This window comes from Hyla sarda, chromosome 4 (genome assembly GCF_029499605.1).
Source record: "Hyla sarda isolate aHylSar1 chromosome 4, aHylSar1.hap1, whole genome shotgun sequence".
Lineage (NCBI taxonomy): Eukaryota > Metazoa > Chordata > Amphibia > Anura > Hylidae > Hyla > Hyla sarda.
This window is the reverse complement of record NC_079192.1, coordinates 403,954,727-403,978,859: the sequence shown is the minus strand read 5'-3', so window position 1 is coordinate 403,978,859 and position 24,133 is coordinate 403,954,727. Positions and strand designations below refer to the sequence as shown.

Sequence of the window (24,133 nt, the reverse complement as noted above, 5' to 3'; positions counted from 1 at the left end):
GTCACGAACTTCTCGGCTCTGCAGTTGATAACTTTTCCTGCATAAATTAGTTCAGCATTCAGGTGCTCCCGTGGGCTGGAAAAGGTGGATACAGTCCTAGGAGACTCTTTCCTAGGAATGTATCCACCTTTTCCAGCCCACCGGAGCACCTGAAGGTTGAACTAATTTACGCAGGAAAAGTCATCAACTGCCGAGCTGAGAAGTTCATGACGAATCGAATTTACTGTAAGTTCGCTCATCTCTAACGAATATCGCCACTTTGCGATTTAGCGAATATTTAGAATATAGTGCTATCTATTCGTAAAGACGAATATTCCTATTTTTTTTTTTTTCACATGCAAATTTTTATGCAAATTTTCGCATGGGAAAAAAAAAGTAAACGAACATAGTGAATATGCGAATTTCGCGAACATAGGACGAACAATAATCAATATATTCGCGAAATATTGCAAAATTCGAATATGGCCCCTGCTGCTCATCACTACTCAGCCCCAAGAGGCCTCGGATGTGTTCCACCTTCACTAACCTATAGCTATGTTTTTGGCAATGATCCTACTTACTGATTGGTCGATTAGGTAAAAAAAAAACTATTTTTATGTGAACTATAATATATATCATGCAAAGATTCTGCCGAGTAGCGAGTGTCTCAGTGTGTGAAGTGCAAAACTGCCCCACACATACCCAAGATACAGGAGGAATGGGTGAATGGAGCGTCACTAGAGTACAACCCGTATGTACCAAGGTATGGAGAGACCACCTTCTGTATAAGTTGTTCCAGGTTAAGATATTCTTCCGACACCCCCTTCGACTCATGGACACCCTAGAAAATATGGAGAAAAAAAAAAAAAAGATCACATGAGAGAACAAACAAAAAGCTGCCTCAAAGTGGACATGTCAGCAAGTAGAAGTGTCCTACTCTATGAGCCAGAATTAACAGCCTATAAAGAGTCACATACTACCGTTTCGTGCGTAATGACATACTTCTTCCGGCCTCTTGGAGGCCGGAAGAAGTGCATCATTAAGCATGAAACGGTCGTAGTCTCTGAGTGCCCTCCATAATGTCTTTTCATGCCATCCCACAGCTTTGATCCTCGTAAAGAAGATCTAGAAGACATCTACTCTATGAGCCAGAATTAAGAGTTGCCTATAAAGAGTCATCTACTACCGTTTCGTGCGTAATGACGTACTTCTTCCTTTAATTCTGGCTCATAGAGTAAATGTCTACTAGGATCAGAGCTGTGGGATGACATGAAAAGACGTTATCGAGGGCACTCAGAGACTATGACCGTTTCGTGCTTAATGATGCACTTCTTCCGGCCTCGATTGGCTGAGTGCAGTATGACTCGCCGACCACTGTCAACCAGGAAGAGGATCGCGGCGGAGACCGAAGCGGGTTACCGGTGGCCCCGGGGGAGCAAAGGAAGGTATGTACATCTTTACTGACTTTCTGCCGGCAGTATGGAGGACAATTTTTATATTCTGGAGTTCTCCTTTAAGAGTCGCCTATAAAGAGTCACCTACTACCATTTTGTGCGCAATGACGTACTTCTTCCGGCCTCTTCGAGGCTGGAAGAAGTGCATTGTTCAGCACGAAACGTTCGTAGTCTCTGAGTGCCCTCCATAACGTCTTTTCATGCCATCCAACAGCTTTGGTCCTCATAATGAAGATCTAGAAGACATCTACTCTGTGAGCCAGAATTAAGAGTCGCCTATAAAGAGTCACCTACTACCGTTTTGTGCATAATGATGTACTTCTTCCGGCTTCGAAGAGGCCGGAAGAAGTGCATCATTAAGCACGAAACGGTCGTAGTCTCTGAGTGCCCTCGATAAGGTCTTTTCATGCCATCCCACAGCTCTCATCCTCGTAATGAAGATCTAGAAGACATCTACTCTACGAGCCAGAATTAAGAGTCACTCACCAAGAGTCTCCTATGACCGTTTCATGCAAAATGACACACTTTTTCTGGCCTCCAAGAGGCCAGAACAATGTGCATCATTAAGCGCGAAACAGTGGTAGCATCTGAGCGCCCTCGATAATGTCTATCCATGTAGTCCCGCAGCTCCGATCCTTGTTATGAAGATCTAGAAGACATCTACTCTGGTCAGTGCTCTTCTCCGTTTCTATTAACATAATAATGTAAATATGATAACCCTGAACTTGAATAACAGGTAGACTCGTTGTGGGGTTTTGGGCAATGCCCACCAAAGGTTTCATGAATGTTTCCCCTGTGTAAAAATCTCTGATCCTTCCGCTTTCAAAAAACTGCAATCCGTAAATCTTATCCCTGGATAATTTAGAAGCTTTTCGATGGTAATCCTTCCTTGTGACCGACGTGTCGCTAAGAAACACAAACTTTCAGAGTTACAGTACTTTTCCATTAGGGAGAAGTCATAGAAAACACACATCTGATGGATCCTTTGGGAAAAATTTATATATGACTAATAGTGGCTTATTATGGGAAAATTACCTTTAAATGGGCACTGTCAGATACAAAAAAATCTTAATATGTTGTAAAGTATGCAAAACCAATAGGTTTTGCAATTGCTTTCATTAGAAAATGTTTACTAATTCAGGGTGAAAAAGCCAGTCAACTAGGGGTCCCCCCCTCCATGCTTGGACACATACCAGTCTGCCGTGTCCAGTGGTCATCGCCTACGTCATGGACCCATCCTCTGATTGACAGCAGGTCCAGCGCTGAGAGCGAGCACAGACCTCTGAGCAGGATGAGGAAGGCTCGTGGTGCATCGGCATCACCCCACGTCCCGAGCATCCACCGCATGGTAGTATGTTTATATATGTTTAGGGGAGGGGGGCTGCCGACTACCGACCCCCGGACACTGCCGACCCCAGGATAACGCCGAACCCCAGACACTGACGCCCAACACCGCAGCCAGACACACCGTCGTCCGGGTGTGTCCTTTACAGTGTTGCGGATGTCCGGGGCTAAATCTCCTGGTCAGGCTGAGCGGGCAGAGGACACCCCCGCAGGAGCTGCCGACCCCTGAACAACGCTGCTGCTGAGAGCCCGGAGGAGCGGGGCGGGCATAGCGGGCGGAGGTTTAGGGTACAGTAAACTGTCTGAAACTACAACTCCCATCATGCCCTGACAGTGTGGACATGCTGAGGGAGGGGGGCGGAGACTTGCACAGTGAGGCCACGCCCCCTCCCTTGGAGTGGAATTCAGACTAGTGAGATACAAAGTGTTATTAAAAAAAAAAAGGTTCTAGACACATACAAATTAGATGTACATGGTCAGGATTAGGTACAGAGTAATATATATATATATATATATATATATATATATATATATATATATATATAAAAGAAAAAAAATTGTTGGATCTGACATGTAAGCTTTAAGGTCCTAGTAAAGATCAATTATAGGAAAGGCAATTCTAATATATATATTGAAATAGAAAAGGGATATTCTATATTTATGTTTTCAACTTGTTGGTTGCAGAGACAGGTCAGTGGGTAAGATCAATAAATCAATGAAGGGTCATGGTAGGATCCAATGGCCGTTGCCAAAGTGAAAGGTCATCAGTATATGTAAAGCACCTACACCCATTGGTCACTTCTATTAGATTCATGTTCATAGAAACAAAGTTGTGTTTCCAGGTTATTCTATGTCTATATAGGACACATGGGGTAGGGGTGTATGGAAAGCAAAGTATCACCTGCCAGTCTAACAGAAAAGAACACTGGAGTAAGATGCACCAGATGTAGTAGGAGGCTCACTCATGCATAGAGGCTTATTGATACAGTTCATGCATCTTTTGCTGTCCGGCTGTGGGCTGTCCCTTCATAGTGTCTCAATATGGGAAGATAACCTTTACAGTCTTTAAGGGAACTTGTTATCACCTTGATGCTGCCCGATCCATGAGTCATCAGGATAGTCCCCGGCGGCATTCTGCACACCCCACCAGACTTAAAGGGGTACTCCGCTGCCATCATAGCCCCCTCCCATAGACTTGCATTGAGGGGGCGGGGCATGACATCACAATGGGGAGGGGCTATAACGTCACAAACTCCCAGCACCAGCTCCAGCGTTCGGAAAAGTTTGTTCCAAACGCTGAGCAGCGAAGTACCCCTTTAATTGATAGATCTCACATTATTTGGGTAATGGAAAGATCTATTATTCAAGGCAAATAGGGTAGGCAAATAGGGTGCAGCCTTAGCCAATCATAGCTCATCTCACACTGAACTGCTCTGGGCTGTGTGTAGCAGAGTGAGGGAGGAAGTTCTCCCCTGTATGGCTTCAGATAATGTCACACCTGCTGGGGAACGCCCCTTCCCAGTGTGAATTTGGCTGAGACTGAGCAGAAAATACAGAGCAATATCAAGGTAGAAAACTAAATAATAATAAAAATAAAGGCAGGGGGTGGATTATCAGGAAGGGGACAGTGAACTTGGAGGATAATAAAATATAACAAGATCATGAGAGGTACCCTTTAAGTAGCCGGGGCCCCCTACAGGAGACCACTGTGTGTGTGTGTGTAAATGTATTCTAGACAGTTTACTTTAGGGAAAAATCCACAGCAACCCGATGTGAAAAATTTGTGCTCATTTTGCGGTGAACTAGATGGTAATTTAGTGTGTAAATGCTGAGGATTTGATCTTTCCAATTGCTTTCAGAGGATCAGAAATTGCGCCACATTAATTGACCTTCAGTCAGGGAAATTTCCGCTGTATGTAATGGAAATTTAAAAATCACATCCACTGTGCTGGTAATGTAATCTGCTGCAGATTTGGCGTGCAAATGTATGCGCAGAAAATCCGCAGAAAATTTGTGTAGTGCCCATTTACTCTTAGGGCTCATGTATAGGGTTACATAATGCGTTCAACACAGAGTCGTGTGTTCCATTAGATTCCATGTTACAACGATGACATGATGGGCCTATGATTCTGTAATAAGGCGCCATAGGGACTACAAGTGCCACCATGCAGGCTTAACGCACACAGAGCCCGGAAAAATTTGAAACAATTTTTTATTATTATTACTATCATTATTATTACTATTATCATCATTACTATTACTATTATTATCATTATTATTATTACTATTATTATTACTACTATTATTATCATTATTATTATTATTATTACTATTATCGTTATTACTATTCTTTTTAAATTTTTTTTTTTTTCAGCACAATTCAGCTTATAGTCGAGTGAACTCTCTGCCTGTCAATCCCTTCTCAGTGGTCTTCAACCTGCGGACCTCCAGATGTTGAAAAACTACAACTCCCAGCATGCCCGGACAGCCATCGGCTGTCCGGGCATGCTGGGAGTTGTAGTTTTGAAACCTCTGGAGGTCCGTAGGTTGAAGACCACTGCGGCCTTCGTCATCATCCAGACCCCCCCTTTAGTTTTCTACTCACCTCCCCTCGGTGAGCTGGTCCGGGCCATCTATGGTGCAGGGACCGTCCGGTGGGGAGGGTTAGTTGTTCTGGGCTGTCCATTTTCACCGGGGGGCCCTCTTCTCCGCGCTCCGGGTCTGCCCGGACTAGTGACATTGCATTGATGACAACGCACAGGGACGCTGATGGGGGTCTGGATGATGACGGGGGTCTGGATGATGACAGGGTGGGATGATGTATCTCCCACCCTAGGCCTATAGTCGAGTCAATAACTTTTCCTGGATTTTTGGGGTGAAGTTAGGGGCCTCGGCTTATATTCGGGTCGGCTTATATTCAAGTATATTATACAATATTATTATTAATATTATATATATATATAATATTATTATTATTTTTTTTTTTTCCTTTAACACAGGATTAGGTACACACGGTTAGGTACAAATTATATAGGGTGGACACATTCTATAGATGTTTCTGGCCATAAAACACTATGAGATTATGTAAATTGTCCCTTTTTTGCACCTTACACTGTCATGTAACATAAAACCTTCTTGTTTTGGATCCGTGCTCACATATGGGATCCATTAAATTCCAGAACATGAACATGTGACTGCAGACAGTAGGGTCTTATATAACAGCGAATTTCTCTTATTTGCTTCTCTATGTCCCTTCCTAGAAATGGGTGATTTATATTTCCTTCTAGGAACAGTAAATGAAAAAATACTGGCTGGAAAATCTCATTTGAAGAATTTCTTCTTAATCTATTTAGGGGCTTCAATAGGTCTATGAGAGTCGTCTTTGATCCTTTCGCCAAATTGTTCCAACAGGACCTACAGAGAAACCCGAGGACCCCATAGCAACACTTTGAATGGGCCACCTCTCCCCGCTGAGAGCTCCGCCAAATGTTTTAAGTCCCAAAATCTGTGTTAAATTATTTCTGTGCTCAGTTATTTCACATTCTATCTCTATAAAGGATCTTTGTTTTTCTGATTTAGTAAATTACATATTTTTGGCACATACAGCCACCCCTAGGGGGAGTTAAGAGAATATGGATTTAGACAGATAGTATTGAATGAATTGGAGCTGTATCAACCTATATGCAATCAACTCACTTAAAGGGGTACTCCACTGGCCAGCGTTCAGAACTAAATGTTCCGAACACTGTTTTCGCGCTGCCAGGGTTGGCCATGCCCCTCGTGATGTCATGGCCACACCCCCTGAATGCAAGTCTATGAGAGGGGGCGTGACGGCCGTCTGGTTCCGAATGCTGGCCAGTGGAGTACCCCTTTAAGTGGTAGTTGCTTTGATAGTGTCATGGCAAACAAGGGTGACCGCCGATCCCATAGCAGTCCCGGGATCTCCGGCTCTCCCATAAAGAAGGATGGAGGGTGTGTGCTGACCCCGTATCCAAAGGATAGGGGATACATTATCCTACATTGCAGTACTAATTTAAAGGGGTAATCCGGCCCTAAGACATCTTATCCGCTATCCAAAGAATAGGGGATGAGATGTCTGACCGCGGGGGTCCCTCCACTGGGGACCCCGGCAATCTTGCATTCGGCACCCACCTCTTTGAGCAGCACGCCGCGGTGCCAGCTCACAAACTGCCGGGTGCCGACCAAGGGGCTGGAATATTGTGATGTCACGACTCCGCCCCCGTGTGATGTCACACCCCGCCCACGCTATGCAAGTCTATGGGAGGGGGTGTGATGTCACGACTCCACCCCTGTGTGATGTCACGCCCCGCCCCCACTATGCAAGTCTATGGAAGGGGGCGTGACGACACGACTCCCTCCCCGTGTGATGTCATGCCCCGCCCCCGCTATGCAAGTCTATGCGAGGGGGCGTGACGGCCGCCACGCCCCCTCCCATAGACTTGCATAGCAGGGGCGGGGTGTGACGTGACACGGGGGCGGAGTCGTGACATCACGATACTCCGGCCTCGTGGTCTGCACCCGGCAGCTTGTGAGCTGGTAGCACAGCGTGCAGCTCAAAGAGGTGGGTGCCGAATGCAAGATTGTGAGGGTCCCCAGCGGCGGGACCCTCGCGGTCAGACATCTTATCCCCTATCCTTTGCATAGGGGATAAGATGTCTTAGGGCCGGAGTACCCCTTTAACCATTCGCCCTTCTTTCTCTGTGGTATAAACCTTACATAAGCAGCAACCTATGTGATACAATGACTAACAAGGGTGGGGGAATTTATATTTTACATTTGGGCATTACATCATTGTGTTCAGTAAATATGTTTTCTCCATAATGATGAGAGGCGATATTGAGCCGCGTGTTCGTCAGTTTGATGGCATCTTATTTGCTGACAATCTACTGAACTGAGTCACTGTGAGGTAAATAAAGCCTTAGGATACCCTGACTCATACCCTTCAGAAATCAATGGAATTATGGGTACAAGGAGCACTTACGGGAGTCATCAGCCGTCACATTACGAGTAGTTGCAAGAGGAAGAAAAAATTTAAAGGAGACTACCTTAAAAAAAACCTACTCATACACTCAGTAAAATGTAATGTAGTACCGGGGACCCACACTTACCGGTCACTTTGTTAAGTACACCTGGCTAGTACTGGGAAGGACCCCCTTTTTTCATTTGTTTGTGGAATACTTTCTACAAGGTGCTAGAAATGTACCTCAGAGATGTTGGTCCATATGGACATGATGATGACATCACACAGTTCCTCTATATGAACATGATGACATCACACAGTTCCTCCATATGGACATGATGACATCACACAGTTCCTCTATATATACATGATGACATCACACAGTTCCTCTATATGGACACGATGACATCACACAGTTCCTCCATATGGACATGATGACATCACACAGTTCCTCTATATGGACATGATGACATCACACAGTTCCTCCATATGGACATGATGACATCACACAGTTCCTCCATATAGACATGATGACATCACACAGTTCCTCCATATAGACATGATGACATCACACAGTTCCTTCATATGGACATGATGACATCACACAGTTCCTCCATATAGACATGATGACATCACACAGTTCTTCCATATGGACATGATGACATCACACAGTTCTTCCATATGGACATGATGACATCACACAGTTCTTCCATATGGACATGATGACATCACACAGTTCCTCCATATGGACATGATGACATCACACAGTTATTCCATATGGACATGATGACATCACACAGTTCTTCCATATGGACATGATGACATCACACAGTTCTTCCATATGGACATGATGACATCACACAGTTCCTCCATATGGACATGATGACATCACACAGTTTCTCCATATGGACATGATGACATCACACAGTTCCTCCAGATAGACATGATGACATCACACAGTTCCTCTATATGGACATGATGACATCACACAGTTCCTCCATATGGACATGATGACATCACACAGTTCTTCCATATGGACATGATGACATCACACAGTTCCTCCATATGGACATGGTGACATCACACAGTTCCGCAATATGAACATGATGACATCACACAGTTCCTCCCTATGGACATGATGACATCACACAGTTCCTCTATATGGACATGATGACATCACACAGTTCTTCCATATGGACATGATGACATCACACATTTCTCCATATGGACATGATGACATCACACATCTCCTCCATATGGACATGATGACATCACACATTTCCTCCATACGGACATGATGACATCACACAGTTTCTCTATATAGACATGATGACATCACACAGTTCTTCCATATGGACATGATGACATCACACAGTTCCTCTATATGGACATGATGACATCACACAGTTCTTCCATATGGACATGATGACATCACACATTTCTCCATATGGACATGATGACATCACACATCTCCTCCATATGGACATGATGACATCACACATTTCCTCCATACGGACATGATGACATCACACAGTTTTTCCATATGGACATGATGACATCACACAGTTCTTCCATATGGACATGATGAAATCACACAGTTCTTCCATATAGACATGATGACATCACACAGTTCCTCCATATGGACATGATGACCTCACACAGTTCTTCCATATGGACATGATGACATCACACAGTTCTTCCATATGGACATGATGACATCACACAGTTCCTCAATATGAACATGATGACATCACACAGTTCCTCCATATGGACATGATGACATCACACAGTTCCTCCATATGGACATGATGACATCACACAGTTCCTCAATATGAACATGATGACATCACACAGTTCCTCCATATGGACATGATGACATCACACAGTTCCTCCATATGGACATGATGACATCACACAGTTCCTCCATATGGACATGATGACATCACACAGTTCCTCAATATGAACATGATGACATCACACAGTTCCTCCATATGGACATGATGACATCACACAGTTCCTCCATATGGACATGATGACATCACACAGTTCCTCCATATGGACATGATGACATCATACAGTTCCTCTATATGGACATGATGACATCACACAGTTCCTCAATATGAACATGATGACATCACACAGTTCTTCCATATGGACATGATGACATCACACAGTTCCTCCATATGGACATGATGACATCACACAGTTCCTCCATATGAACATGATGACATCACACAGTTCCTCCATATGGACATGATGACATCACACAGTTCCTCCATATGGACATGATGACATCACACAGTTCCTCCATATGGACATGATGACATCACACAGTTCCGCAATATGAACATGATGACATCACACAGTTCCTCCCTATGGACATGATGACATCACACAGTTCCTCCATATGGACATGATGACATCACACAGTTCCTCTATATGGACATGATGACATCACACAGTTGCTGTAGATTTGTCAGATCCATGATGAGAATCTCCGTTTCCACCACATCCCAGCGGTGATCTATTGGATGAGATCTGGTGACTGTGGAGGCCATGGGAGTCATGTGACCTCATTGTCCTGTATGAGATGATGTCATGTGACCTCATTGTCCTGTATGAGATGATGTCATGTGACCTCATTGTCCTGTATGAGATGATGTCATGTGACCTCATTGTCCTGTATGAGATGATGTCATGTGACATGGGGCATTATCCTGCTGGAAGTATCATCAGAAGATGGGTCCAGTGTGGTCATAAAGGGACGGACATGGTCAGTAACAGTACTCAGGTAGGCTGCGGTGTTTATACCAGGATCAATTGAAGGGGCCCAAAGTGTGCCAAAAAAATATCGCCCACACCATTACACCACAACGAGAACCGTTGATACAAGGCAGAACGGATCCAGGCTTTCACGGTGTCTACAACAAATTCAGGCTCTGCCATCTGAATGTTGAAGCTGGAATGGAGCCTTTTAGACCAGACAAAGTTCCTCCAGTCTTCCGCTGTCCATTTTTGGTGACCTGTGTGAATTTTAGCCTCAGTTTCCTGTTTTTAGCATCCAGTGTCGTCTTCCGCTGCTGTAGCCCATCTGCATCAAGGTTGGACGTGCTGTGCGATCAGTGATGGTATTCTGCAGACTTTAGTTGTAACCATTGGTTACTGTTGTCTTTCTGACATCTCGAACCAGTCTGCGTATTCTCCTCTGACATCAACAAGGCATTTTCATCCACACAACTGCTGCTCCCTAGATTTGTTCTCATTTTCTGACCTTTCTCTCTAAACCCTAGAAATTGTTGTGGCTGAAAATCCCAGTAGATTAACCATTTCTGAAATCATCAGACCAGCCCGTCTGGCATCAATAACTATGTCACCCTTAAAGGGGTACTCCGGTGAAAACCTTCTTTTTTTTTTTTTTTTTTAATCAACAGGTGCCAGAAAGTTAAACAGATTTGTAAATTACTTCTATTAAAAAATCTTAATCCTTCCTGTACTTATCAGCTGCTGAATACTACAGTGGAATTTCTTTTCCGTTTGAAACACAGTGCTCTCTGCTGACATCATGACCACAGTGCTCTCTGCTGACATCTCTGTCCATTTTAGGAACTGTCCAGAGTAAAAGGAAATCCCCATAGAAAACAAATGCTGTTCTGGACAGTTCCTAAAACGGACAGATATGTCAGTAGAGAGCACTGTGCTCGTGATGTCAGCAGAGAGCACTGTGGTCATGATCTCAGCAAAGAGCTCTGTGTTTCAAAAAGAAAATAATTTCCTCTGTAGTATTCAGCAGCTAATAAGTACAGGAAGGATTAAGATTTTTTAATAGAAGTAATTTACAAATCTGTTTAACTTTCTGGCATCAGTTGATTTAAAAAAAAAAAAAAGGTTTTCACCGGAGTACCCCTTTAAAGTCACTTAAATTCCTTTTCTTCCCCATTCTGATGCTAAGTTTGAACTTCAGCACGTTGTCTTGACCACGTCAACATGCCTAACTGCATTGCGTTGCTGCCATGTGATTGGCTGATTAACTATTGGTGTTAAAGGGGTACTCCGGTGAAAAACTTTTTTTTTTTTAAATCAACTGGTGCCAGAAAGTTATACAGATTTGTAAATTACTTCTATTAAAAAATCTTAATCCTTCCTGTACTTATTAGCTGCTGAATACTACAGCGGAAATTATTTTCTTTTAGAAACACAGCGCTCTCTGCTGACATCACGAGCACAGTGCTCTCTGCTGACATCTCTGTCCATTTTAGGAACTGTCCAGAGCAGCATATGTTTGCTATGGGGATTTCCTTTTACTCTGGACAGTTCCTAAAATGGACAGAGATGTCAGCAGAGAGCACTGTGCTCGTGATGTCAGCAAAGAGCTGTGTGTTTCAAAAAGAAAAGAATTTCCTCTGTAGTATTCAGCAGCTAATAAGTACTGGAAGGATTAAGATTTTTTAATAGAAGTAATTTACAAATCTGTTTAACTTTCTAGCACCAGTTGATAACAAAAAAAAAAGTCTTTCACCGGAGTACCCCTTTAACAAGCAATTGAAGAGGTGTACCTTATAAAGTGGTCAGTGTGTGTATATCTGTATAGGTGACACATATATGGTACACTTTATGGTCATAGACATATTCATGGTGTCTTGTGAATGATTTGCTTTGGTTTGGGATTATACCGATACCTGAAGTATTAGCAGCATCTGAATGATGGAGGGAGGTACTCGAGCTCGTGGGCGGGATAAGGCATCGTCCAGTTTAAGATTTAGGGTTATTATATTTCTGAAATGCAGCAAAGCCAGCTGACGGATGGAAGGCTCCTTCCCCTATGCAAGTAACAACAACGTACATTAAATATGTTAAATATGTAGATCAGCTTATTAACATATGCTAAATATTCATAGAAAGGACAAAAAAGCTCCAATATATAATGTACAAACTCTTACTATTTTACTGTGGGGTTCAGAATAGCTCTGTGCCCACACACTCAATGAAGCAGCTCTATCTGCCTCTCTTACAGTGGGAAATCCCAGCATAATCTGAAGGACCAATCAGCAGAGGAGATACATCCAGCCAATCAGCTGTCAGCTCCCATACCCTTGTCAGTGCAGCAGCTTCCTGTTGCCTTTAGAGGGGTACTCCGGCCCTGAGACATCTTATCTTATAGTATCGTGACGTCTTGTCTCCGCCCCCGTGTGACATCGCCCCCCGCTATGCAAGTCTGTGACATCACACGGGGGCGGAGTCGTGACGTCACGATACTTGACCCCGTGGTCGCCACCCGGCTATTTGTGAGCTGTCACCGCGGCGTGCTTCTCAAACAGGTGGGTGGCGAATACAAGATTGCGGGGGTCCCCAGCGGCGGGACCCCTGCGGTGAGACATCTTATCCTCTATCCTTTGGATAGGGGATAAGATGTCTCAGGGTCGGAGTACCCCTTTAATTCTGCTGCACTGTGTGCACTGCCAGAAATTTTAATATCGGACCCAGTGGAAAGGATGGACATCCCCTTGGAAATGCATTGCCGTCTATGAAGACATCACATGCCCGAGTGGTCCTAGCGCTGACCGATTTAGTTGGCATCAGCAGCAGACGAAGTCTCCCCGCCGGAATATTTCCAGGTGGAGATTCCGTAATGTGAACGTAGCCAAACTACCTGCTAAATGGAAGTTAGGTTTTGACTGGCAAGACAAAACTTCCACTATTCTTCAGAAGAAAAGAACAACTGACAAAATCCTTCCGTACAATACACCCTCCTGATGGGAATCTTAGGTCATTTACCTGGACAGGGTAGAAGATTGCCTGTAACATTGGCAGAACATCGGTGAAGAAGAAATCCCAGGATTCTGCTAAGGAATCAAGGAGTTTTTGTCCTAAAATAGACAAAGCGGGACTATTTATGGTACCACAGTAATAGTACTAGCAAACATTAAATATAGGTACACAGTCCTTAAAGGGGTACTCCGTTGGAATTTTTTTTTTTTTTTTTAATCAACTGGTGCCCGAAAGTTAAACAGATTTGTAAATGACTTCTATTCAAAAATATTTTCCCTTCCAGTACTTTTTAGCAGCTGTATGCTACAGAGAAAATTCTATACTTTTTGAATTTCTTTTTTTGTCTTGTCCACAGTGCTCTCTGTTGACACCTGCTGCCCGTATCAGGAACTGCCCAGAGCAGCATAGGGGATTTTCTCCTGCTCTGGACAGTTCCTGATACGAGAATCAGGTGTCAGCAGAAAGCACTGTGGACAAGACAAAAAAGATATTCAAAAAGTATAGAATTTTCTCTGTAGCATACAGCTGCTAAAAAGTACTGGAAGGGCAATTTTATTTAATTTTTTTTATATAGAAGTCATTTACAAATCTGTTTAACTTTCTAGCACCAGTTGATTTAAAAAAAAAAAAAAAAAGTTTTCCACCGGAGTACCTCTTTAAAGTGGAACTCTGAGCAGATTTATAGGGTAAAGGGTATAAAGTAGGGCTGTATAGGGCATCGGATCCTGAATCTGTAAACACCTCTCATTAGAAAATTGGACCCTCTAGTGCCAAAATATCAGGTTTTAAAAAGATATGCAAATATCTGATTGGCTCAGCGGGCCATTACTGCCAAGACTACTTTGTTTGGAAAGGTGCAGCCGAGGTGCTCAGAGGGAAGAGTAGGGCGTTGTTCTGGAGATCACGCTGGACCTCAACGGTCGGACCCTCTGCGATAACACTTATCCCTAATTCTGTGGATAGGGCATATGTTTTTTTTTAAAAAGCCGGATAACCCCTTTAACCAAAGTATCTCCCTCAGCCAATGGCGCGCTCACAGGGGTCAAGGAAGCTTAGATATAAGGACTGTTTGCCAGGGCCTCCACATTGTATAGTTGACACTACTAATGACATAAGGTGAGCCGTAGTCGTAGTCAGGCGGTTCTTCACTTTGGTTATAAGTTCAATTTGCTACCCAAGCCCTGTATCTAAATACCCAGTCAAAGCCCCTAAAGGCAATATAGGAGGTATATTCCAAAATCTACCTATAAACCATAGATGAATCTTCATATCTACCGCATATACTCGAGTATAATCCGACCCGAATATAAGCCGAGGCCCCTAATTTTACCCCAAAAACCCAGGAAAAGTTATTGACTCGACTATAAGCCTAGGGTGGGAAATACATCATCCCCCCCTGTCATCATCCAGACCCCCGTCATCATCACCCCATCATCATCCCCCCCTTCATCATCACCCTTCATCATCACCGCCTCTCAATCCCTTCATCAGTGGTCTTCAACCTGCAGACCTCCAGATGTTGCAAAACTACAACTCCCAGCATGCCCATCGGCTGTCCAGGCATGCTGGGAGTTGTAGTTTTGAAACATCTGGAGGTCCGCAGGTTGAAGACCACTGCGCGGGCCTTTGTCATCATCCAGACCCCCCCCCCCCCCCCTTTAGTTTTCTACTCACCTCCCCTCGGTGGGAAGGTAGGGGTGAGCTGGTCCAGGCCATCTATGCTGCAGGGACCGTCCGCTGGGGAGGGTTAGTCGTTCCGGACCGGCCCTGGACTAGTGACGTTGCCTTGACGACGACACACAGGGACTTTCATGCACATGAATGTCCCTGTGCATCGTTGTCAAGGCAACGTCACTAGCCCGGGGCCGGCCTGGAGCGAGCGGAGAAGAGGGCCTCCCGGTGAAAATGTACAGCCCGGAACGACTAAGGCCCGCGCAGTGGTCTTCAACCTGCGGACCTCCAGATGTTTCAAAACTACAACTCCCAGCATGCCTGAACAGCCGATGGCTGTCCGGGCATGCTGGGAGTTGTAATTTTGCAACATCTGGAGGTCCGCAGGTTGAAGACCACTGATGAAGGGATTGACATGCGGAGAGATCACTCGAGTATAAGCCTAGGGGGGGCGTTTTCAGCACAAAAAATCGTGTATGTACAGTAAGTGAAATTTTAAGTGGATTATTCTTCCTAGATTAACGGTTGAATAGCGTTACCTTCATAAAAACGTATCTTGTCTCGCAGGATCACCATCCCCTTAGTGAGCAACTGGTTCTAAAGAATAAAGAACACTTATACTGTAAGAATACCATTAGAAAATAACACTATCTGCATCTCAACCCCCGTCTGATGGCGTAAAGTGTTTTTAGAAGCAAATTTTCTAGATGGAGGAAAAATATTGAAACATTTTTTAGAGAAGTGCCATCCTCTTTCTCCACCAAAGTGAAATGTAAGTGTACGTACCTGAAGGTATTCTGTGAAGAAGGAGCCCAGTTCGGTTTTCAACAGCTGCCTGTACCAAAAAAATAAAAAAGTGGAAAATTAACTAGTGGGCAGAAACAATATCGTACCAATAGGGGGCATCATAGTGGGGGAAGAGTTTATTTAATATAATCTGTTAACAACCCTCTGACTGAAGTCGATGTTGTAGTGAACTAGGCCAAAAAAAACATTAAAGGGCATATGGGTCCTATGGTGGCTGGGTCCATTGGATGAACCTACGATGAACCTGTCCACCATATCCCGCCTCCCTCCAGACAAGAGAAGATGATAACAATGGACAACAGATTGTAAAGGAAATGTACCAAAAATATATTAGCTTGACTTTGCTCTTATGTTACTGTGAAGTCTACCCAAAAGCGGGCACTAAAAATATACTATCAAAACCACTTGCTTGAGGTTTTTCACTGAGATAGTGGGGAGTGTTCTATGAAATGTTCCTGAGACCTTTTCTATTTTAACCACAAAAATTGTACTACACCTAAATATTACCCGTCATTTTTAGATATATGTAACCACAGTGAAGACAAAAGGGCAAAAACAGCACAAAAATGTTGATCTTGTGTTGATGTCAGACGATGTTATCAGTAGAGTCCAGGGCCATGGAGGAGATTCTCATAAATCTATGGAATGGTAATGTCCAACCAGTTTGTGAGTGTTCCCGCAAAAAGAAGGGATTTTTGGTCAAATACGGTATGTTCCTAAACCACCACCCAATTAAAATAAAAATCTCAGAGCTGGCTGCAGAAACAATATGGGCCAAAACATCCCATAAAAACATCCCTTGTTCTTGTTGGCCAAAGTACGTCCTGCCAATGCAAACAAGAAAGGGTCATCAAAGTAATTACCAAATATCTAGTAAATCCAGACTATAAAAAACTTACTTTGTGGGTCTCTTTAAAAAGGCCAAATTATCATACGCATAAAAGTTTTATGACCCATTTAGATGTTGTCTTGAAGTCAGAATTACAGGAACGTAGAACCTTGCACTTCCAAGAAAGAATAAAAATCCTCCATGGTTCAAAATGTTTTGGCCAAGGTCAATGGTTGATCGAAAATGGTGGATGAGGACTTTAAAAACACTTTAAGCATGTAGTCTACCTGAGTAGGCCATCACACGGGAAGATTAGCTGCTCCCCACTAATAGGATTTATTCCAATGTTAGCAAGAAGAAGACCTTCCACAAGGGAAAAATGTGACCTGGTCAATGTCCAAGTCAATGTCAATAGTTACCAATGTCAAAAGTTTTAAAAAAAAAGTCCCGTAGGGGTCTACAGAGAAGATCCAAGAATTTTTGTTTGAAGAATAAGATCAAAGATGCCTCATGATATTCTCTTCTGATATGCCTATATGATGGGGCTTGACTAATTCTAGAAGACAGGTAACAAAGCACCTAAAAAAGTGCTGTGGGCACCTAACTTTTTGGGCTATTTTCTGGACTGTTCTAAGTAAAAGAATTAAACTGTAGGAAGATCTCCTATTTCAATAAAACCAAAAATACCCTGGTTTAGGTAATTCTTTTGTGTATTCCTAACCACAAGGACAAATATTTTAAACATTTTTGGTACCATACTTTAGTTGAAGTTATGGAAAACCGATAAAGTTCTTCTTATACTTTCATTTTGGGGGCAAAAAAACTAGTTTTTCCAAGATTTTTTAAAAAAAAAGGATGACTTAGCCTCAGCATATAAATATTTGATCACTGTCAGCACCCCTGCCATGTCCAATGGTGCCATGGGGCCCAGAAGTTAATGAAAGCTTAGCGGCAGTAACCTAGCATGGTCAATACACATTGTACATAGCTGTCTGCTTCTGGTTCCGGTCACTGTTTTATGCAGGCACCGTTTCTGGTTGCTATTGTTGGCATTCTACCGAAGCCATCAGATATTGACGGCGGTTTTGAAAATTGTCCATCAATAAGAACCCCCCCTAGATGTAGTCTCTAGGCGCCGTATACAAAGTGTAGAACCAAGAATGCCCACCCCGACCCAGTCTAAAGAGTATATAAAATCTGTGCCCTATCCAGATGCATGATGGGAGTGAAATTTAGAGTCTGTAACTAGTATATTCTTGGAAAATTACTTTCCCATGTTTGATAGGGTTGGCGAAAGGGGTACTCGCCTGGCCAGTGTTCGGAAGTAAATGTTGAGAATGCTGTTTTCACTCTGCGGAGGTTGGCGACGCCCCTTGTGATGGCATGGTCACGCCACCTCAATGTAAGTCAATGGGAGGGGGCGTGACTGCCGTCACGCCCCCTCCCATTGACTTGCATTGAGGGGCCGTGGTCATGCCGTCACAATGGGCCTGGCCGACCCCACAGCGCGAATACCGCGTTCGGAACATTTACTTCCGAACGCTGGCCAGTGGAGTACCCCTTTAATGAGTCATTGGTTATCATATCAGCGTTCCCTGGAACTGCCCTTCAAAGTTACGGAGTCTGTTATATTACACCATATTGTTACAGATAGGATCCGATTCATTTGCTCTTAATGAATTTAATAAACCTTCTTGTCTTGTAAAATATGCGGCTCTTAAGCGGAGCTTCCTGTTTACTGTGGATTTATTGGTCACCGTGCTGGGAACAATGCAAACCTATCTGCGACAATATATACGAAATGAGCCTGGAAAGCTTTCAGTGTTTATGTCGGGCACATGCCATTAACCTGTGGAACGGTCATATAACCAATGGCCCTTGAGATGAGAATGATTATAGATTTATAGCCAATGTTGTCTGCTTAATAAAACCCAGGAAGAAAAGAGAACGAACATTTGCTCCATTAAATTAAACTGTTTCAATTACGGAGTAATTACACATGGGAGCTGCAATTACGACGATTTCATGTCAGCGCCGAGCTAACAAGGGTCAGCTAATTCCTCCAAATTAAACGTATGGCACACAAAAAGAAGAAAAAAAAAGGATTAACAGCGGAGAAAAACACAGACAAGTCTAATAAAAAAAAAACAGATCATGGGATTCCACCACCAGCTAGTGTTCATGGCTTCTCCACACTAAAGCAGAGGTCCCCAACCCAGTCCTCAAGGCCACCAACGCTCCAGGATTTGGATTCTTCCCTGCTCTATTCCAATGGAGCAACTGAAAAAAACTGGAATGTTGGTGGGCCCCGAGGACTGGATTGGGGACCACTGCTCTATGACATATTCATTCTGACAGAGGTCCCCAATCTAGTCCTCACAGCCCACAAACAGTCCAGGATTTTAACTTTTCCCTGTTCCAATAGAAGAACTGAAAAAAACTAGAATATTTGTGGATTTGACAAACTAGGTTGAAGACCACTGCTCTACGATATGTATATTTAAACAGTGGTCCCCAACCCAGTCCTCAAGGTTTCACCAACAGTCCAGGATTTGATTTTTTTTCGGTTCAATTCTAATGGAGTAACTGAAAGAAACGGGAATGCTGGTGGGCCTAGATAACTTGGTTGGGGACCACTGTTTCACAGGGACAGGAAGCGGTTGAACTGGGCAAGTTGACTATTTCTGATAACTTCTTTTGCCCCTCCTAGATAAGAGGCACTTGAGGCGTAGCAGGCAATCTTCCCGATGCCATAAAAAACAACAAAATACAGGTTCATGCGAACCAAAAAAACATGGTATTAAGAATCCACAATTTTAATAGTAGACCAAAGTTCTGGTTGACAACAGTGAAGGGATGAGTGGATTGAACCAATCTATTTGCCAACATAATTTGCTGATTTTCCAACCAATATGTTCGTTTGAACCAGATTTTGGAACACTGCATCCGGCCCCCTTTCAACTTTACTTGGAGATTATTCTACTTTAAAAACCATAGCTCTCTTTTTCAGCTGGAGTTTGTGGGATACTTGACGATTTCCATCATTTGGGTATACTAGTCAACCAACGAACATACTAACACTCGTTCATTGGTTGATTGTTAGTCCTTAGAGGACCATTGATGTCACCTTCTGTCCTCCTAAAGTTATTTGCTCCAACTAGTTCAGCTTTATTTGGACATTTTGCTTTAAAGGATGATCAACCATTAAAAAAAAAATCTGGCTACACTCTATGGGACCTGCAAGATTCCAGAAATTAGATGTTAGACAGAACATAAGCTAAATAGGTCACTGAAATTTCTCAGGAAGTGTCTGAAAAGTCCAAAGCTAAACACTGGATAGCCGTCAGCCATATGCGGTTTTGGCCAACAGTTATTATTCCCGGTTCTTCCCATACATTTCGGCTAAGTATCAATGTTCAATAGGAATTGAGGGCGGGGGGTGGGGTATTGATTCTTGGCTTATCTCCCTTAAGAATAAAAGGATGAGACATGTTGAAATCCAAATGCCCGATCCTTAAATCACCTATATTAATTGTTGGGGGGGGGGGGGGGGGGGGAGTTCAGATGACTCCATACACATTAGATGGTCAGCCAGTCATCATGAGTCAGCCAGTCATCATGAAAGAGGCATGTTTAGCCAACAATATCCTAATGTGTATGATCACTTATTGTCTATTCGACCTCCCCATATGCATACATGCTCAGCTCAACCCACCTTGATTTTTCAATGGGAAATGAAGAATCACCAATAATGTCAATATCCAACATGGGTAATCCTTCTTTCCCCAGATGTCTGCCATTAGGGAATAGTTTGGTAACCCCCCTAGGTACATCAGGTAGTTGGTTGAGCTCATCGAAAAAGGGGGGGGGTTGACCAACTTCCTTTTAATGTGAATGGGCACCTTTATTTCGTGCCCTTCTGAGCCACGCTTATAATTAGGCAAAAATGTATATTACGTGAACTCAGAGTTTGCCAAGTGATCGTGCAGCCAACAGTTATCCTTTGTTTATGATAAATGATACCTAAAGGAAGACTCTTTAAAGGGGTACACTGGAGAATTTTTTTTTTTTTTCAACCAATGACAGTAAGTACATTACAGATCTGTAAATCTTTCTATTTAAAAAATCTGGAAAGTTTCTGGAGAAAGTTCCAGTCAGACCACAGTGCTCTCTGCTGCCATCTCTGTCCGTCTCAGGAACTGTTTGCTATATGGATTTGCTCATCCTCTGGAGCATATAGCAGCTGATAAGTACTGGAAGGATTAAAGGGGTACTACAGTAGGGCAGTGGAGTACCCCTTTAAGATTTTTTTATAGATGTAATTTACAAATCTGTCTAACTGGCACCAGTTAATTTAATAATTATTTTCCACCATAATACCCCTTTAATTGATAAAAGACAAAGTGACCAATGCATTTGTGTAAATAAATCTGCACTCTAATGGATATTATGGATAATATATATATATATATATATATATATATATATATATATATATATATATATATATATATATGACTTGTTCTTGGAATAAGTGAATAAGTGATGCCCTTTGGATCGTAAATGAACCGTGGAGAACATCGGCCTTCCTGCGGATATATTGGACAATTTTACAAACTAAGCTAAAGTTTTATGGGCTTATACAGAATTACTGCCCCTGTGGATTGCCCACTTAAAAATATGAATTTGCTGCCTCGGACACTTTAGGAAGAGGAGAATGTCATCATGGAGTAGAGATATAGATTATGCCCTCCTACAGTAGGTGTTGGACTCGGATCAAGTCAATTTCCTGCACTTATATCATTCGCCAATTTAAACTGGAAAAGGAACTCTTGTACTTTGCAAAAATTATATTAGGATGTTGTCACGGCATGGAGGCTCAGCTATGGACTATTTGCAAACTATAATAGTAAGAGGACTCTGATGTTGTAAGGTGGGAGTTTTCTAACAAATCTTCCCAATTTTTAGGGCTACAAATGTGTCCACTAAGGGTATGTTCACACTGCGGAATTCCCGCGGAATTCTGTGAGCGGAATTCCGCACAGTGAACGTTAGCATCAGCGTCGATCGGTCTTCCGCGAGACCCATTCACACTGCGGAATTTCAGCAAAGAAAGAACATTTTCCACGCAAAGAAAGAACATGTTCATTCATTGCACGGAAGTCAGCGAGCACTGCATAGCCATCAATGGTGACGGCACAGTGCCGCACGGTCCTACCGCCGGCTGCCAGGCTGAATCTCTGCTCACTGAATTCCGCGAGCGGAGATTCAGCAACATAGTGTGAACATACCCTAAAAGCCCATCATGATAGAAGCTTTCTTAGGTGACCTTCTCTCAAAACATTTCCTCCTCCTGATGTCTGGAAAGCCTCGGAAGTCCATTGTTGATAGTAGAGATGCACCGAAATGTTGGTTTCGGTTCAAAATTTCAATTTCGGTGCACCACTACTCAATAAGTTTGGCCAACTGTTATTGACCTAAACCAGAATATATCAAACCTTTCTGTTTGAACCATATCAACCTTAGCATCACCATTATTGGTCGAAGTCCAAGCAAAAAAAAAAAATGTAAATAATTCCAGTCTATCTTTTATTTGTCTCCTGAACCTCACGACCACTTCCGACAAAACACCATCCTGGCAGCCAGTGGAGCCACAGCACTCCTAGTGGAGCCAAAACACATTATTAGATCTATCATACAGTGGATGCCAATGGTGCTCCATAGACTTCATTGACCTTACAATGAAGTCCATCAGATTTCAGTGTGGTTTCATGGCATGCACCAATATTTGTCGCTTTAAAACACCAAAAACACAATTACAAAAGCTCCAAATGGAGTCTCCAATGTAAATGTAAACAGAGACTTATATCATCGAGGACTGTATGTAGTCAACCTGGAACTACAATTGAGCATTAGTAATGTTTTTTGTGCAAGTTGTTGGCAGTCAATCACCATCCCCATCGGTCAGAAAACTGGCCATTGTGAATTTTGTTATATCAATTCCCATAAGGTCCCCATAAATTTTACACAAAAGTTGGCGAACCAGCCAATTTTCAACAGGACCACCTTACTATTTAATGTGTATTGACGCCTCCTGAAACCTCCCCAACATCTGGTCTGATCCTTTACTTCTTTTAAAACATAAATTGCCACCAGAGGTTTCTGGCCGTGACCTTCCCTTCTCTACTCACTGGCAAAACATGTATATAGGTGTCACGTGCTGCACTCCGGCCGCAAGCTCTGGCCGTGAGTGCAGTGTCCCGGGTCCCCGTCTGCCGGAGGGGCTGGGATTCGCATCGCGGGACGTGCCCACATGCGAATCCCAGCCCGTCACTCACCCCGCTCTGCTGCTTCTCTGTTTCAGCTCCGGCACGAACGACCCCGTCTCCTAGGGCACGCGCACGCCGGAGCTCTGAAATTTAAAGGGCCAGTTTGCCCATAATTAGTGTTTGTACCTGACACCACATTATAAGTCCCTGCACCTCCCACACTTCCCTGCCGGATCTTCAGTGCCCCTAGCCTGAGATTAAAGGGGTATTCATGGCCAAAACTTTTTTTTATATATCAACTGGCTCCGGAAAATTAAACAGATTTGTAAATTACTTCTATTAAAAAATCTCAATCCTTCCGATAGTTATTAGCTTCTGAAGTTGAGTTGTTGTTTTCTCTCTAACTGCTCTCTGATGACTCACGTCCCGGGAGCTGTGCAGTTCCTATGGGGATATTCTCCCATCATGCACAGCTCCCGGGACGTGACATCATCATTGAGCAGTTAGACAGAAAACTTCAGAGGCTAATAACTATTGGAAGGATTAAGATTTTTTAATAGAAGTAATTTACAAATCTGTTTAACTTTCCAGAGCCAGTTGAGATATATATATATATATATATATATATAAAAAAGGTTTTGCCTGGAATACCCCTTTAAGTGTTCCTTATATCCTGTTTGCCTTATCTGTGTATCCAGACCTTCCTGCTATGTTATTTGACTACGCACCTTTGCCGCCTGCCTTGACCTTCTACTACATTTGACTACGCTACTGCATTATCCTCTGGTACCTCGCCTTGCCCAGCTACCTGTGTGGTCGAGCGGTGTCGGGGTAGCGACCTGGGTGTCGCCTTCCACAGCAAGCCCATCCTGCCTTGCGGCGGGCTTTGGTAAAGACCAGCGGTACCTTAGACTCTGCTCCCTGATACGGTCCGAGTCATCAGCCACACGGGTAGAGGATCCACTACCTGCTCCGTTACAATAGGGTAAACATCTGTCAGCTAAAAGAGCTGTTGATGGTGTATGAGCACCAT

At 43.3% G+C, this 24,133-nt stretch overlaps 1 protein-coding gene across 10 annotated transcripts in view; it reads right to left on the bottom strand.

Annotated features, from left to right (window-relative positions):
• The window catches only part of PRR5 (proline rich 5), a 192,439-nt gene that overhangs the window by 7,473 nt on the left and 160,833 nt on the right, over window positions 1-24,133 (bottom strand). For 9 of the 10 annotated variants that reach the window (XM_056517445.1, XM_056517447.1, XM_056517446.1 and 6 more), the window contains 5 exons: window positions 15,982-16,030; window positions 15,735-15,792; window positions 13,531-13,622; window positions 12,435-12,575; window positions 682-820 (listed from right to left, as the gene is read on the bottom strand). In XM_056517445.1, the coding sequence (XP_056373420.1) occupies window positions 682-820; window positions 12,435-12,575; window positions 13,531-13,622; window positions 15,735-15,792; window positions 15,982-16,030 (479 nt within the window). The remainder of the gene's footprint in view (window positions 1-681; window positions 821-12,434; window positions 12,576-13,530; window positions 13,623-15,734; window positions 15,793-15,981; window positions 16,031-24,133) is intronic. The other variant, XM_056517449.1, reaches the window with a different exon arrangement.